Source organism: Ipomoea triloba, chromosome 1 (assembly GCF_003576645.1).
Source record: "Ipomoea triloba cultivar NCNSP0323 chromosome 1, ASM357664v1".
Taxonomy (NCBI): Eukaryota; Viridiplantae; Streptophyta; class Magnoliopsida; order Solanales; family Convolvulaceae; genus Ipomoea; species Ipomoea triloba.
The window spans coordinates 25,815,301-25,833,031 of record NC_044916.1 but is presented as its reverse complement, the minus strand read 5'-3'; the positions used below and the strand labels follow the sequence as shown (position 1 = coordinate 25,833,031).

Genomic DNA, 17,731 nt, shown 5'->3' with positions numbered 1-17,731 from the left:
TACGAGCACGGTGCAAGTCAAATTAAAAATCGCCCCTGGTATGAGGTAAAGGTCCTCTATCCATGATCCATTATAACATTACGGATAATATGTATTTTGTGTGTGTAAAAGTGGGAATATATATTTATATGTAAATATAGTGTCAAAATCTTAAACTATGAAAAAAAAATTAACTTTAATTATTTTTAATTTTTTTTGTTAATATACTATTTATTATCAAAGGCTTAAATCTTGAATTTATGATTTTTTTTGGATTCACTGAATTTAAGAGTCTCTATTATATGCCTTGTTAATTTTTGAGTTTATATGCTTTTAGAATTTGTACCATGTCTTTTCCAATAATGATTTTATTTTCTTTTATCAATTTCATGTATGATAGAATAATTTTATTAATTTTTTCTTAAAATCTTAGAATGCATATTTGAATTGGTAATTTTATATGCTTAGTGCTTGTCTATTTGATAGTTTAATTTTTTTTTTTTGTTTACTAATGGGATAACTGTTGTTTTCTTTTATCAATTTCATGTATGATAGGATAGTTTTATTAATTTTTCATTAAAATCTTAGAATGCATATTTGAATTGGTCATTTTATATGCTTAGTGCTTGTCTATTTGATAGTTTAATTTTTTTGTTTACTAATGGAATAACTATTGTTATATCAACTAGTATTGTACCCGTGCGTTGCACGGATGTATTTAATGCTATTATGTAATAGTTTATTTTTTAATCAATTACAATGGAATAAATGATGCAAAACGTTTATTAAAAGAAATTTATTCTTTAATATTACACATTTACAAATTAATTATTAAAAATTTCATGATACACAACATTCGTAGTATAATTACTACTGTCTACACCATCATTGGATATTAAAATTCTTAAGTCTTTAGGGTTGCTAATTCTTGAAGCAGCAACATATAGTTGGCCATGAACCAAGACTGGTTTCCTTAGGAGTAACCCAACATGCTTTAACGTTTGCCCTGACTTTTGGTAATGGTCATTGCATAGGCCAACACTAACGGGAATTGTATTCTTTGAAATTTGAATGTCAATCTTGTATTAGTGGGGGTCATTGACATCCTTGGTATCAACACAATTTGTCCAGCATTGTTACCGGTCACAATTTTCTCTTCAACAACATAATCTGATAACCTAGTAATGATAAGTTTTGTGCCATTGCATAGTCCCATTGAATGATCCATGTTTGTTTCTCAACTACATGACTGGAGATTCCACCTTTAAAGTAAAGCATAGTTAGGTATGCCAGATGCTTTCAAGCCATTAAGGAATTCTGAAGTGTGCATATCATAGAGGATGTCATTATTTGAATCAGCCTTACATACCGTGTCGCAACTTAGGTACGTCCTGCAATCAGCAACATGAAAATCTGTCATATATTCATTGGCTGTATTGACGACATCTAGCGTTGGAGCCAAAATTGTGCGACTTTCCAGGTACTCTTGATGACAACACTCTCCTTGAACATTGGCAAAATACTATCAACAATTGTTGCTATGTGGTCCCCAGTAGATGGCAACAACATTTCATTTGGAATTTTAACTTTTTCATACCCGTCATTAATGCCTCCCAAAATGCCATCTCCGATCTCAGCCAACCAGGAAGCAAATTGTTGAATATCTTGCATGTCAGCTCCTTCTTTGCTTGTGTTAAGACGAAGATTCTTTGGATTTGAATGTTGTATTAAGACGAAGATTCTTGGATTTGAATCTTATAGTTAGTCTTGGGCTATCAAGTAATAAATTTCTCCACTTCCAGGTACGTAAAATATTCTTCCAACATTTATTAACCCTTGTAGTCCAGTGGCATCAAACCCTTCTCTTGGGCAATACTGACTCTTGTGCTTCAATAGGTTGAGAAAGTAGTTATGAACAGATACTGCATTGTAATAGAGTTAGTAGTATTCAAAAAAAAAACCCCCAACATTTATATCATATACAAATAATGTAATAATAATTAAAAAAAATAAAACAAAAACAGCAGTAGACTTACCCCATCTACGTATCATTCATTCTCTGACATTTTCGATCGCGTGTGTTGCTTACCGGAAATGAAATCACTCAGATTTGTATACGATACGCTTTATCTCTCGGTCGTCTTGTCTCTCTCTATTTTGAAGTGAAGCTAGGTAGGTTATCGTTTCTACTTTTTTGTGTACTTGTTTTGTATGTAATTAGTTGAATTGATGCTAAAAATTAGTGATAATCTGTTGTTAATTTTCCTTCAATTTATTAACCTAGAGATAGTTTTGTACTGATATCTATAAAAATTATGGGCTAAAATGAGTCCATCGTCTATGTAGGGTTTTTTGAAGAAATGGTGAGTTGCATGTACTGTAAAGTGGTGAAGATTTACTATCTTGAATTAATTTGTTTGCCTATAGTTAGATGTACATTTCTAACTCTGGATTTTTTGTGTACGTTTGTAACATATGAAGATTCAAAAGTTGAGTTCATAAATTTGAAGAAAAATGAGTTTTAAATTATTTCTGTTTATTTGAATGTGACTATACTTTGATCTATTCTGCTGATGTAGGTTTTTATATTGATTTACTTACCTAAAAAAGTTTTAACTGTGTATTTATATTGTATTTTACTTACAGCTGCAGATTATAAAGCTAAATGCAGATATCCCAAGCAAGACTATAAAGCTAAATGCAGAAATTTGTGTTCACAATTGAGATAAATGCTGGAGGTGAAAATGAATCAAGAGGTTCCTTTTGAAGGTTAAATTTATATGTATCTTATGATCTTTTTAATAGACATGCATGTGTGATATTTGAAGTGCTGGAGTTATTATTTATATTTTGCTAAGTGGGGTGCCACCATTTTGGGATGGTAGGTAAACTGTTTTGTTTTCAGTATTGATTATTTATTGTTTCTACATACTTATTACATAGTGGTTTTGATTAGTAATAACCACTTGCCATGCATATGCAATTTGATATTCTTGATCAGAAACAGAGCAAGGAATATTTGAACAGGTTTTGAAAAGGGATCTGGATTTTGTATCTGAACCTTGGCCAAATATATCAGATAGTGCAAAAGACCTTGTCAAAAAAATGCTTATTAGAGACCCCAAAAGGCGGCCAACAGCCCATGAATTCCTTTTTAAGTGTGTGCTATTCTATATCTGAGCTTTTGTGTCTGCTACGCTATTTATGTACTTCCAGATATTCAATGATGATGCATTTCTTTTCTTCTAGCCGGGTTAAGGCTCCATTTATACTTTTTGCCTTATTCGACCTTGTGTTTTCATAATTTTGAGCTTCCATTGGAAAGAGAATTCTGCTATATAATTTATGGGTACATTATAGTATGTCATATTTGGAATTAGACCAGTGTATCACTTGAGCACTCTGTGCATAAAATTTGGGAGTAAGTAGTTGAGGAAAGCTCTCAAACAACAATGCAAATGAATATCTCCATTTAATCTCTCGAGAATGTATTTGATTGATGTGAGTAGACACTGGCTTTTTTGCAGGCCACCCTCGGGTGCGAGTTGGCGTTGTAGCTCTAGATAAACCTCTAGATTCTGCTGTTCTGAGTCGACTCAAGCAATTTTCTGCCATGAACAAACTGAAAAAGATAGCCATCAGGGTACACTTTTGAAATTCTTTGAATATTCAATCAACTATTACGCTAGAATATCAGCATTAGTAAAAAATAAGCATATGTACCTGCTGTGATGTTATTTTTCACTATGTTTAAGAAAAATATGATGAGTAATTATGTTTAGTAATATGCTTGCACAAAGACTATTTAAGTCAATCATTGTGAAAACTCGGGCTTTAAATTAGACCTATTAGAATAGGTCTTCATATACCAATTTCAATACATTATTTTTCATGCCTATAGTCCACATGGTGTCAAGTATGTGTAGTTAATCAGACTACCACATACTTATGAGCTCCAAACTGAATTTGTTTTTTGAAAGCAATCAGGTTGAGCTCAAGTGTTGGAATAATTCCTCAACTTAGAGGATGCATATTAATTGATTCCTGTGAAAATTGACTCTAACCTACAGATGTAAGACATATGCCTAAGACTTAATATTTGATTCAATTCATACTATAAATCTTACATAAAAAATATGACATTTGTTCCAGACTTGGTTACCCACTTACCCTTACTATATTTTACTTAAATACTTTTCCCTCAAAGTTCAATTCCCTGTATTGTTTGATCTAATATAAATCATTTTTTATAATTTAGGTGTTGAATTTGCTATAGAGAATTGCTACATGATATATCTGTTTAACTCAGATTTATTGTGAATACATCTAAGGTAAGTGATTTCAGCAACGCATTTTGATTACTCTTGTTACAGTAAGTTACTTCTTGGTGGTCATTGATTAAACATGTCCATCTCGGTAAGTTTATTTATTTCTTCTATGACTAAGTGTTAAAAAGAACTCAATTCGGTGTCTTTACAATTTACATAAACAATTTATAAGCCTACTACAACTATTGGAATATCATCCTGTCTAGTCTAAGTTCAACCTATTTACATGGTACATACACTATATGATTAACTATGGAAAACAATTAAAACAGAGTGTGAACTATGTATTAAATTTCTCTAAATTGTACCATTTATGTTGACGTTCATGATTAGGACATTCTTCCAAATGTACACCTTAAGGCAGTATCCTTGAGTCTCCATTGATTTCCAGCTGACGTAACATATCTTCATCCTTAGAAGATTAAAACCTGAAAAAAAAACTCAAAAAATATACATTCACAACATTATATAATGCTTTTATGATAGTTGATAAGTCTTACACAGTATTAAGTAAATTTATAATTTGACCATAAAACCATCTTTTTTTCACCTGCATGATATTAGTCTCAAACTAGTAAAAAAACAATATTAACAATATTAAAACAGTATCACATGCACTAAGCAATGTATACTGTAAACAGTCTAGACTTTATCTGTCCATAGTTCTGACCATTTAGGTCATTAATTGTCTCGTCAGTGAAACATATTCTCTAGTTAATCATTGCATTCCTAGTAATATGAATATAGATGACATGATTAACTTTAAGAATATGCATTGCATGAGTTTCATGTTATTTTTTACACATACGATGCCTAAACCATTCTATTTCATTTTCTTTTAACGGTAAAAAACTACACAGTTAAAGAAACAAAACATGGTACATATTACTCTGTTCATGTAACATGAACAATGGGCTTAACTGAAAAAAACTGATACATACAATGGAACTTTACTGGATAGTCCTTTTTATTGTGAAAGATAAAGATAACCTTCAACAAATCAACTGGTACATACTACTCTGTTACATAGCTTGATTCCTGCAAAAAAAAAAAAACAAAAACAATATTAAAAAATCATACATATAATATAACCCTAAAAACATACTTTAGGGTAAAAAATAATAATAGAAAGCAAATCATTTAATACTGTAAGATGTCTTCCTTTTGTTCTACAAATCGACATGAACTTTTCTACAATTTCAGTATATGAACATGTATAACACTACCCTGTAATGAAAAAAAATATAGCATTGGTTGTTATATCCATATATGCGAATTGTAAAGAATAATGTGTTAGAGGTACCTCTTCATCGTGGAAGACAACTTCTTTGCTAAGACTGCATATTGAAAATGTTTTATGGCTAACAATCTAATCTATGTGTCTATTGTCATTGATAGAGTAAAATACCAATGTACGAGTAAAAATACTGTATTAATGAGGATTTGGGTACAAGTATGAATACCCTATCTTAAACCGGTCAACGTGACAGTGGGTCAGAGGTTCCCGGTCTATTTTGAATTTTGACTATTCTTGTGGTTGGGTAGCCAAAAGTCCCCTTCATTGCATTTAATGCGCCTTTTATAGGATGCATCGGGAAGAGCTCCGACATTATTGCATGCGCTACGCGTGTCAAACATGCACCGGTCTTCTTAGCGGTCCAACTGACGAGTTTCCAAGTGTAAATTCCACTTTCCCGGTCTTAGTTGGTAACCGAGCTATAGAACCCAGGTCGGGTGATCGGGGTATAAATATGGATAAAATAGGAAATTATGGTAAATAACCTAGACCGGTTAAAGGAGGTCGGTCATTTATCCTTATCAGTCATTTAGAACTCTTTTTATATGAACTGTTACCGTTTGAAATATAGATTACGTTGCTAGTCGATATATTAATTAGAATGCCTCCATTTTTGCAGATTAATAGAAAAAAAAAACCTTACCTTTCGTTGTGGAAGACGACCTACAAAGTATGTACAAATGACTCTAACCTTCAAAGCACTCTTGATTCGCCAAAGCAATAATGCAAATGAAAGCAAAGAAGAAATTTTCGGGAGGGTTTTACATCAGTAGTTAAGCCTTTATATAATGTGTAATATAAGTCTGAGAGTGACATAATTCTAGATATATATTAATTAGTTTCGAATTCCCGATAATGGTTTCCTTGATTCTCGAATCGTCAAAAACAATTCGATTTCCTAAGAAATTACAATTATTTCGTTTATATACTACTATCCTAAATATCTACTTGTAATTAATTTTGTGGCTTTAATACTTCTAGAGCCAAATTTTTTAAAGCTGCTCAGAATATTTATTTTAAATCCAAAACGACACCGTTTTCGCTTGGGCGGGAACTTTGCCAAAACAGCATTTAATGCTCTTCTTATGGCTTTTTTATAATAGAGATAATGATGAAGTAACTTCTGTACATTATATGTCAACTTCGGACTTGTGCATTTCATTTCTATCAAATATCATAGCATTATTGAAATTCATATATGAACTTCCACAATTAACTGTCTTTGTTGCTGTTCGTTGTAGGGGGTTCAAATTAGTAAACAAATGAGTAGTATCACTCGCTCAATATTTGCTGAGGAACAAACTAAATTCCACCTAAATCGCTAAATGCAACATAAATACATAACCATAAATGAATATAAATATAAATAATTTTATAAGAAAAGAAAGTAGTTTTTACCATTAAAAGAGATATTCAAAGTTGTAATTTTTAATTCACAGGTTGAGAAGCGCAGCTATCGGAATTGACTCAAACAAATGAGATGCAGATTACGTGATCAATAACCTGTTTAAAAAAAAAATCAAGTCGAAAGATTAATATTTAAAAAAAAATTATTAAGTAGGAATAACTTTTTACATATACAAAATTTTGTTGATGTATATGTATATGTAAGATTAATGAATGACGAACATTAGAATTGAGCCCAACACAAAGTATGTCCAAACATTTTTTTTTAAAAGTCCAGGTCTGGCCGAAATGGGCCAGACCCGGCCCAAACATATAGCCCATTATAGTGTTCCTAAATCCTAATTAACTAAACCTAGGTTAAGTTCATTTCTATTACATCTGCACAACAGAGAGAGAGCGCCGCACGAGAGAGAAAGAAACGCGGAGAGAGAGAGAGGGAGAAACGCGGAGAGAGACAACGCCGTTGGCCATCACCGCCGTCTGCGAGGGAAGAAGCACCACCGGCCGTCGTTATTTGATCCGTCGTCACCGCTGAGCGGAGATCGGAGTAGCACCACCGCCATCAGTAACAGAGGCGACGAGCCGAGCGGAGATCGGAGGAGCACCACCGCCATCTGCGAGCCAGCACCGCCGTTCGACTAACCTCCATCGCCTAAGCCATCCTCCGTTCGCCACTGCCGACGCGTCGCCGACCGCGCCGGCGTCGCGCCGCAGTCGCATCGCCGCACGGTCGTACCAGCAGGTATGTGTTTATTTTTCGAAAATATTTCGAAAAGCATTTGTAATATTTTCCAGAAATATGTGTTGTAATATTTGTGTCATCTTGTATTTTAGTTTGTTGATTATTTATTTTTCTCGGCTTTAGGATGCGTTTTCAGCCGGTTAGATAAAACACAAATAGCCAAATACGGCATTTATATAATATTCAAAGTAGGCACTGGGTCACGCAGCCATGTATATAATATTCAAAGTAGGCCCAACTTAATAGTGTTATAGTTGTCCTTCAGCAATCAGAATTCGGACAGCCGATCATCGGTAGGGGTAAAATAGACCCTTCTATTTGCAAAGAACAACAACTAAAGCACAAAGTATAAAAAAAAACATCTGAAAAAGTCTTGGGCAAAAAATACTGAGCTTTTATATTTATTTTAAGATTTTAAGATTAAACGGGTTGAAGCCGGAGTTACTCGTGCTTTACCCACTTACCCGGCCCGTCAAGGAAAAAAATAAAATAAAAATAAATAGTAAGTGCGTAACCTCGTATGGCCAAATTGCCTTAGGCCCTTAAACCTAAAAATCCCTAATGAGCTTCCACTCATGTCTGCTGCTTGCTGCTTCGCTCAGTTTGCTGCTATTGCTCCCACTGCTTCGTGACTCCGTGAGGAACTGAGTTGCTCTGCTGCTCCAAGTGACCAGGTATACAACTAAACAGTAAACACATTCACAGACTCACTAATATGAATATATGATGTATTTATATTATTTGCAAATATGATGTATTTATATATATATATTGTATGACTGTATGCACATGAAACAACATGTTTTGCCGTATATTTTAATGTTAGCTTAGAAGTGAAAAAAAATGGAAGCAAAAGTGTCCCAGGTTGGTTTATAAGTATATTGTGTGCGTTTTGGTTGGTTTTACTGTTTGATTAATGGGATTATTGAAGAATCTGATCTGGGTCTAATTTGTGAACTTGTTAAGTACTGTAAAGAATTAAAGATAACTATTTTAATTTTTAAATACAAAACTACAAGCCTACAATTCTACAAAATATAAATTATGCAATTTGTAAATTCTATATTGGAAATTTTCTGTGTACTCCGTGTGAATTCTATATGTTTTTAATACTCCGCATGAATGATTCGAGTGGTTTGGGGGCTATAGAATTCATATGGAGTATAGAAGCATGCGTATGAATTTTCTGAATTCTGTTGGCTTACATTAAGTCTTGGAAGTGTTTGGTATTTTTGCAACTTTATTAACTCTTGCAAGTGTTTTGTCTTTTGAATTCTGAACTCTGTTGCTTCTGTATTCCCTATGAATTCTATAGTGCTCCAAACCACTTAAACCAATTATGCTCTTCAATATAATTACTGGTTCTTTGTCAAAATCCACAACTTTGGGAATATTTGATATCATTCTTAATAAGCTAAATGGACTAGCTTTGATAAAATGAAATAAAAATTTTAAAATTTTAACCCAGCCCGCTAGACCCACCAACATGCATGTGCAGGTTAAGGTTAGAGAAATTTAGCCTGCGGGTTGGCCATCAAATATCTCAGCCAGCCGTGGGGTGGGCCTGTCCACATTGATACCCTAGTATCAAACTTCTGCTAATACACATGTATTGATCCTTTTTTTTTTTGTTTGGCAATGTTGCCTAAATTGTACTGTTTCTCAATCTGTGGAGTGTCTCAATTTCTGTAATTGAATTTATCTTTGGTCATTCAATAGTTCAAGTATTTATTTAGTGCCGGTGGAAATTGTTTATGGAGATTTTAAATCCTAGGACTGCTTTAGTGTAACTGAATAAGGAAGCCAAAAAAACTCTGGAGATTTCATTGTTTTTCATTTTGCTAGTATATTAGACACATGCTTATTAATTATCCAATCATCCCTGTTGGAATGCAAGTATGCAACTCATCCCATAAATTGTAATCCATTCTCGGAGATATGAAACTTAATTTCTAAATATTTGAACAAATGGGTTTAATTGTTTCTGTTCTATTCTGCAATTTCTACTGCATTTGAATTTTATTTTAGTAGATACTATCCTGTTCCATCGCTAATTTGCAAGATATAACTTTTACAGCAAAGGGTATGCGTTTTGCTGGTCTTCATTTTACATGTTTTTCGATTCGCAAGCGCTGTAACAATCTTAAGGAGACGATCGCTTCTTCACTCACATGCCACAGTAAAAGACATAGCAGCTATTCTGCTAGTCCTTTGGAGTACTATCATCCAATTCTTCAATCAAATGGTTTACAGAATCGGTTCAAGAATTGGCAACATTTGAGAAAGGGTAAACTGATGGCAAGTACTTTCAGTCAGGCTATTGGTTTTTGGCCACGCCGAAGGGTTCAACTTTGGTTAGAGAAGATTGGTGCAATTGAACCATTCTCTGGCAACTTAGCCACCTGTTGGAGCAACATCAAGGAAGAGGAAGCTCTTGAGAGATATATGCTTATTACTGGAAATCCTGTATCCATGCATGGTTTTCAGGTCCATCACAATATGTACCCAGAAGATGGCTGGCTTGCGGCTTCCCCTGATGGAGTAATCGACACCTATGCTTATGGTTTGCCTTCCCGAGGTGTTTTAGAAATCAAATGCCCATTCTTTGGAGGTGATATGACCAAGGCTTGGCCTTGTAGTAGAATTCCCATTTATTACATTCCTCAGGCACAAGGTTTGATGGAGATCTTAGATCGAGATTGGATGGACTTGTATATCTGGACTACCAAAGGAAGTAGTTTGTTTAGGTTGCATCGAGATAAAGAATATTGGCAAGCCTTGGAGATTGCACTTTCTGACTTCTGGTGGAAGCATGTGCAACCTGCTAAGGAATTGTATAATTGTTCAGAGATCACAAATCCCTGTGTTGAACTAAAATTACTTAGGCCGGAGCCTAGACATGAATTATGTACTTACCTTGTCCATGAAAGCTTCCGTATTGTGGTCAATGACTCTAAGTTGGTGATGCGTGAAATTAATGGTAAACTGCAAATGTGATGCTCCACAGGTGGACAGTCAAATTCATTCAACTGGATAATTAGATTCCAAGTCATGGTAGTCTTCTACAAATTGTGTTGATCGAGGATAAAATTTTCTTCTACTGGAAAGAGAAACTTCAATTGTAGTTACATGTTGTGGATTAGACTGGTGTCTTTTAGGTATTGATCTGTGCACACTCTTACTGGAGGAGTGGCAGGTTTTATCATCTGGGCAAAGCTGAAATGCTAACTGCACTCTTAGAATCTTAGATGAAATGCATGAGGATGGGGAACGTGTTACATGCAGGCATGATGTGAATGTTGTTACAAGCATTTATGGTGTACTCCACAAATTTGCCATATTCTGATAGCTTCCACTGGTTGGATAATTTGATTGGTAAGATGATGTAGCTAGTGTGCATAAGCTGACATATGATTACTTCCCGTCTAAACTATCAGGATACAAACAGCTTGGTTGGCGTGAGTGGCTGTGCACTCTTGTCCCTTAAGAAAGGTTAGGAGTTTGAACCCCCCTTGTATGAAAAAACCAATCTGGCCAGCACTTTACTCCTTAATTGGGCCGGGTCGGTGCAAATGGGGATTACTGGATTAGTCTGAGTATGGTACGGGTTTAAAGGTGCCACCTACAATTAGGGCAGTGGCCTGACCAAACAAAAACCATCAAGATACAACTATGTGGCTTTAAAATGTAATACATGAGACCTGTAACATATAGTTTGCACAATGGGCAGAATCTCTGAGAACCAAAAAGCAGCTGAATGTTACAAAATACTTTGTAGAATAATATCCAACCCCACCCCCTCCCTTCTGATGTTGCATTTCTATACAAAATAATATATTTGTTAGCTAAGCGTGCTCTTCTTTTTATTTTAATTATTTTAATGACAGACCAATTAACTCATTGATTTGTTTGCAGGAATAGCATTTGTAACAATAAGGTCGGTAGTGGCAATAAAACGATACTCAGTTGTTTGTAATGGCTATATCTTTTGTTCCTACAAATAGAAGAGGTCTGCAAATCCACTTCTAGTGCACGACATATGAAGCAAGGTTGGCTTTGTTGCTTTATTCAGTCTAGACTGGATTTGGAGAATTATGTAACTGTTTAGCTTATCTTGTAGGGGCGAAGAGTTTGCAGGTGCATGAGTGACTGGCTCCTCGCTTGTTTACCAAGATTTGCCACGGGTTTGATTCTCTCAGCGATGTCAAACATAGTTCTTGGATCCAACCCATCGACTATGAGGATTGAGGACTGCCGTATAGGTGTCAAGTTCGTTGGAATGCAGACTAGTAATGAAGATTGTGTTTAGCCTAGAGAAAAACCTGCAAATAATTGAACCTCATATTTTAGTTGTTTTATTAACAGTTACTGCAAAATTTCAGACATAATAGCTTTCTGAAAACCTGCCTAAACTTACCTTGTGAAAGGGCAATATACATCCCTAATGAGCTTAGAACCTCATATTTTATATTTTATGATTTTTTATAAAAAAAGTATTTTTAACTTCCATCTTTTTATTATAATGCTGTATCCTTGCGAGTTATGATTAATGATGTACGCATTTTTGACCTATAAGTTCTCTAAAGAATAGAAAGAAATACTATACTTTTTCTGGCCTTTGATTAAAAGGAACGAAGATTTGAATTCAATTGGAAAGTTCACTAATCATTATATATGGAATTTAAATTTTGGCGTGGCCTTCTGCGTAGATTCCACTTTAACAAAGAGGTGGAAAGCCAAAGCATAACGCATAATTGTAGCATGGCTATTTTTATAGTGGAATTTTGGTGGTACAATAAGGTTAAAAAGTGAATAATTCATTCTCCCTTTGATAGTCAATGACTCTTGCGGTTCTTGTCTGATCTATATGGATGCACAAGCTTGGAAGGCCAATTTGTTCCCAAAAACATGTGATTCCACAATTTTGTCATTAAACGAATGTGACATCTAATTTTGATGGATTACTTGTGGTTATTTGTCTATTCTTTTAGCGGTTCAACTTCCTTGTCTCCATTTGAACAGGAACAACTTGATGGTGCTGGAATTGAACTTCCAAGTCTATATAAGTGGATTGAAAGTCAAGCTCCTAATAGTTGCTCCACTGAAGCATGGAAAAGGAGAACTCAGTGGGTTGGATCTCAGGTTACAAGTGATTTCAGTGAAGCAGTTGTTGATGCTGAGAAGTATCTTGATATTCACAGACCTGTAAGAAGGTGAATTTCTCTGCTTTTCTCCTATCTATATGTTACTAATGATTAAATTATGTGTAGTCATGCAAACAATAAACTATTTCTTCCCAAGTTCAGAGTTTTTATTGGTGCGCACTTTATTTCTTTATTCTTTGCTTGAATCAAGTCATTCTCTTGTGTGTGTGTGTGTGTTTTGATCCACTCTAATCAACATTATCTATACATTGAATGCCACGTATGATAATCCCAAACATAGGTAGCAGTCTGATTAAATATGAAAGCAAGAAGAAGATTATATATATAAGCTGAATAACGGTGTCCAATTGATGACTCTATGAGTGGAAAACTATGATAATATTGATTTTCCTTATATCCTTGTAATGCCAGGATTGCTACCCCTTTTGTTTTCTCACTCTAGACATAAAGATCTTATACCAGCTGATTTGCATTTGAGTTTGAGTAACTCATTAAATAATGTTTTCATTAATTTTTGTTTGTTTGTGTTAGGACTCTTAGTCTAGACTACTTCTAGCTGTAATATACTTCTACGTATTGTATTTATATTTCTCTTGTGTAATTGTGTATGAGACATATACAGAATTATTCAATCCTAATCTGGTATCAACGCTAGGTTTTTTTTTTTTTCAATGGCCGCCAATGACAGCTCTGCCGGTGTCTCTTTCGAGCGGACTGTTTCGGATGCGCCTGTACCTTTCTTACCGCAATCATTGTCGTCGGCTCATCATTATGTGAGCATCAAGCTCACCAATCGCAATTTTTTGTTTTGGCGAGCTCAACTCCTACCGTTTTTGCGTGGTCAGAATCTACTGCGATTTATTGATGGTTCCTATCCTTGTCCACCGCCTACGCTGCCTCTTCCCGCCGGCGAAGCTACGTCTACCGCCGTTGCTCCTGTCAACCCTGCCTACGGTGTATGGGTGCAGCAAGATCAACAGCTTCTGTCCATGTTGATTTCTTCCCTGACGGAAGAGGTCATGCCACTGGTGCTTGGACTGTCGACCTCCATGGCTGCCTGGCAGTCGATGGAGCTCTCGTTGGCTTCTTCGTCTCGTGCCCGGGCGGTTCACCTTCTCGGCCAGCTTCAAACTTTGCAGCAAGGGGATTCTTCAGTTGCTGATTACCTCGGCCGGGTGAAGGTGTTGCTTGAGGACCTCGTTTTGGCCGGTCGGCCGATGTCAGTTGATGAGCAAAATATCTATATTTTCCGTGGCCTTCGTCAGAAGTTCAGGCCGTTCACGACGTCTCTCTCCTCTCACGATGTGCCGATTAGTTTGGAGCGGTTGGCTGATCTTCTTAGCTCTCAGGAATTTATTCATGCAGAGGAGCTGTCACCGGCGGTTGGAGGTGCATCGTCTGTTGCTCACATGGCTCGCCGGGGTTCTGGACGCTCTGGTCAGCGTGGCGGGCAGCAATGGCACGGCGATGGTCGGCAGCCCAGTTTTGGATTGCAGCAGTTCGGCCAGTCGTCGGCTGGTTCGCATGGTGGGCAGCAGTGGCGCGGCGGTCATGCTGCTCGTTCGAGGGGTACTGGTTCTTGGCGTGGAGGTTAGCAGAGACAGCGTGGCGGTAATTTTGGTGCTCCAAGGTGCCAAATTTGTGATTTAACTGGCCATACTGCTGTTTCGTGCTACCGTAGATATTCCGATGGTTCTCAGGCTCACATGATCTATCAAGGTGCGACTGACTCGAGTGTTTCGTTGGGTTCACAGACTTGGTTCCCGGACACGGGGGCTACTGATCATGCTACTCCAGATGGGCATGTTCTTACTGCTTCCGAGGACTACACTGGTCATGACACGTTGCGTGTCGGTAATGGTAAGGCCTTACCTATATCTAGTGTTGGCTGTGCATCGTTTTCTACTCCTTCTCGCTCGTTTAATATGTCTCGTGTTTTCCATGTTCCTGGGTTATCTGCTTCTTTGCTTTCTGTTCAAAAATTTGCCTCTGAAAACAATGTCTTTTTTGAATTTTACCCTACGCATTTTGTTGTGAAGGATATCCGCACCAAAGTAGTCCTTCTGCAGGGTAAGAGTTCGGGTGGTTTGTACACTCTTCCGGTGTTGCCCTCTTCTAGTTCGTCTGCTTTTCTTTCAGCTCGTGCGTCGGCTTTTGTATGGCATGGGCGCTTGGGACATCCTCACCATCGCGTTTAGAGTCGTATTTTGGAGTCTTGTTTAGTTAGTTCGCCTAGTCGTTTATTCTCTGTGTAATGCTTGTCAACTTGGGAAATCTGCGCGTTTCCCGCTTTCTAGTACTGAATCTTCTAGTACTCATGTTTTAGACTTAATCTATACTGATATTTAGGGGCCTGCGCCTGTTACTTCGGTTAATGGTTATCGTTATTTCGTGATATTTGTGGATGATTTTACTCGATTTACCTAGTTCTTTCCTTTACGTTTGAAATCTGATTTATATACTGCCTTTGCTCAGTTTCATTCGTTAGTTGAACGCTCTTTTGGTTGTTCCATTAAATCAATTCAGTCTGATCTGGGTGCTGAGTACAAGAAGCTACATTATGAGTTTCTTAAGCTTGGCATTCGTCATAGGCAGTCCTGTGCTTACACTCACGAACAAAATGGGCGTGTAGAGTGTAAGCATAGGCATATAGTTGAAACCGGTCTCACTTTGCTTGCTCATGCTTCTGTTCCTTCCCGTTATTGGGACTATGCGTTTGAGTCTGCAGTGTATCTCATTAATAGGATGCCTACTTCAGTTCTGGGTGATAAAAGTCCGCATTATATGCTCCATAGGTCTCCTCCGTCGTATTCTTTTCTACGCGTGTTCGGTTGTTTATGCTACCCCCATCTACGCCCTTACAACCGTCACAAAATGAGTTTCCGTTCCGCTCCTTGTGTCTTTCTTGGTTATCCTGAGTCCTTTCGGGGGTATTGATGCATGGATTTGAACACTAATAAGGTCTTTATCTGCCGGCATGTCCGTTTTGATGAGCAGGTTTTTCCTTTTGCTGCTAAGCCTATTTTGCAGCCTGTAGCAGGTTCTGAGCCACAACCTTGAGGTGTTGCTCGTGTGCCATCTCTCCGTGTTGGTTCGGTGGTGCCCTCTCCTCCTGTCTCTACTACTGTGGTTGCTCGGCCTGTGGTTCGTGCTCGGGTGCCTAGATCGACCACCTCTACTACTGTGGTTCGGGAAGGTGGTCCTATGACGCGTAGCAGAGTTCGGTCTGAAGGGGCTGAATTAGTGGCTCTTTCTGCAGAAGTGTGTCCTATTGAGCCTACTTGTTATACACAGGCGGTGCGCTTCTCGGAGTGGAGAGAAGCAATGGATGCGGAGTTCAATGCTTTGCTGCAGAATCAGACGTGGCGTCTTGTACCCTTTCGTACGGGTATGAATGTTGTAGGGTGCAAGTGGGTTTTTCGCACCAAGCGGAAGGCTGATGGTTCGATGGAGCGTCACAAGGCGAGACTTGTTGCTAAAGGCTTTAACCAGGTTGCCGGGCAGGACTTTTTTGATACGTTCAGTCCTGTAGTTAAGCCTACTACGGTACGTTTGTTGTTGTCTCTTGCTTTGAGTTCTGCTTGGGTTGTGCGTCAGCTTGATGTGCATAACGCCTTCCTGAATGGTGCGTTAGCTGAAACTGTTTATATGAGTTAGCCTCCTGGGTATGCTGACTCGGAATTTCCTGGTCATGTGTGTTTGTTGCAGCGGTCTTTATATGGTCTTAAGCAGGCACCGCGTGCGTGGTTTACTCGTTTGCATGCTTTCTTATTGTCTATTGGTTTTCGGGAATCCAAGACGGATGTTTCTCTGTTTATCTTTACTCAGGAGGAGTTGCATGTTTATTTGTTGGTTTATGTGTATGACATCTTGGTTATGGGGAGTGATTCTGACTTGGTGTCTACACTTATTTCTAAGTTGTCTACGGCTTTTAAGATTCGTGATTTAGGGAGCCCAGGATTCTTTCTTGGTATTGAGACAGTCAGTGCTGGTGATGGTCTGTTGCTTTCTCAGAAGCGATATATGCTTGATATTCTTAAGCGTGCAGGAATGTCTGACTGTAAGCCTTTGGCGACTCCTATTCCTGTCTCCCGCTCTTCGGGTGATTGTCCTGAGTTGTATGCTAATCCTACTCGATACAGGAGTTTGGCTGGGGCTTTACAGTATCTCACTGTGACTCGTCCTGATCTTTCCTTTGCAGTGAATCTGTTATGTCAGCAGATGCATGCTCCTACGGTTGCGCATTGGGCTCAGCTGAAGAGGGTTCTTCGTTATGTTAAGGGGACTACGCACTATGATTTACGTTTGTGTAAGTCTTCTCATACTGATATTCATGCTTATAGTGACTCAGATTGGGCTGGTTGCCCGGAAGACAGGAAATCCACAAGTGGTTTTGCGGTGTTCTTGGGCTCGAATCTCATCTCTTGGGTGTGTAGGAAGCAGCGTACTGTTGCTCGTTCCTCAACTGAGGCGGAGTACAAGGCTATTGCAGATGTTTGTGTTGAAGTCACCTGGGTGGTTTCTTTGCTACGTGAATTGGTGTTCCTCCGTCTTCTCCACGATTGTGGTGTGATAATCTTGGGGCCACTTATATGTGTGCCAATCCTGTGTTTCATGCTCGTACGAAGCATATTGAGATTGACTATCACTTTGTTCGTGACAAGGTGTCTTCCGGGGAGCTTCAGGTTCATTTTATCTCCACAAAGGATCAACTAGCTGATATCTTTACCAAACTGTTAGCTGCGCCTCGTTTTGCTTTCTTACGTGACAAGCTTCAGGTCGCTCCTCCTTGTGCTTGAGGGGGAGTGTTAGG

The 17,731-nt window shown here is 37.6% G+C and overlaps 1 protein-coding gene across 3 annotated transcripts; it reads left to right on the top strand.

Moving 5' to 3' along the window:
• Positions 1 to 7,401: 7,401 nt before the first annotated feature.
• LOC116024960 lies at positions 7,402 to 12,262 on the top strand. 3 transcript variants are annotated; one of them, XM_031266007.1, is made up of 5 exons: positions 7,402 to 7,753; positions 8,356 to 8,427; positions 9,831 to 11,128; positions 11,669 to 11,802; positions 11,874 to 12,262. In XM_031266007.1, the coding sequence occupies exon 3, from the start codon at positions 9,839 to 9,841 to the stop codon at positions 10,748 to 10,750; it is 912 nt and encodes a 303-aa protein (XP_031121867.1). In that variant the 5' UTR covers positions 7,402 to 7,753; positions 8,356 to 8,427; positions 9,831 to 9,838; the 3' UTR covers positions 10,751 to 11,128; positions 11,669 to 11,802; positions 11,874 to 12,262. The 3 variants fall into 3 exon arrangements, with proteins under 3 accessions (XP_031121867.1, XP_031121875.1, XP_031121881.1); XM_031266015.1 differs by having other exon boundaries at positions 9,831 to 11,245; XM_031266021.1 differs by lacking the exon at positions 8,356 to 8,427.
• The last annotated feature ends 5,469 nt before the right edge of the window (positions 12,263 to 17,731 follow it).

Excerpts from the sequence above, each read along its gene's own strand:
- LOC116024960 (XM_031266021.1), top strand. The coding sequence starts at position 9,839 with ATGCGTTTTGCTGGTCTTCATTTTACATGTTTTTCGATTCGCAAGCGC.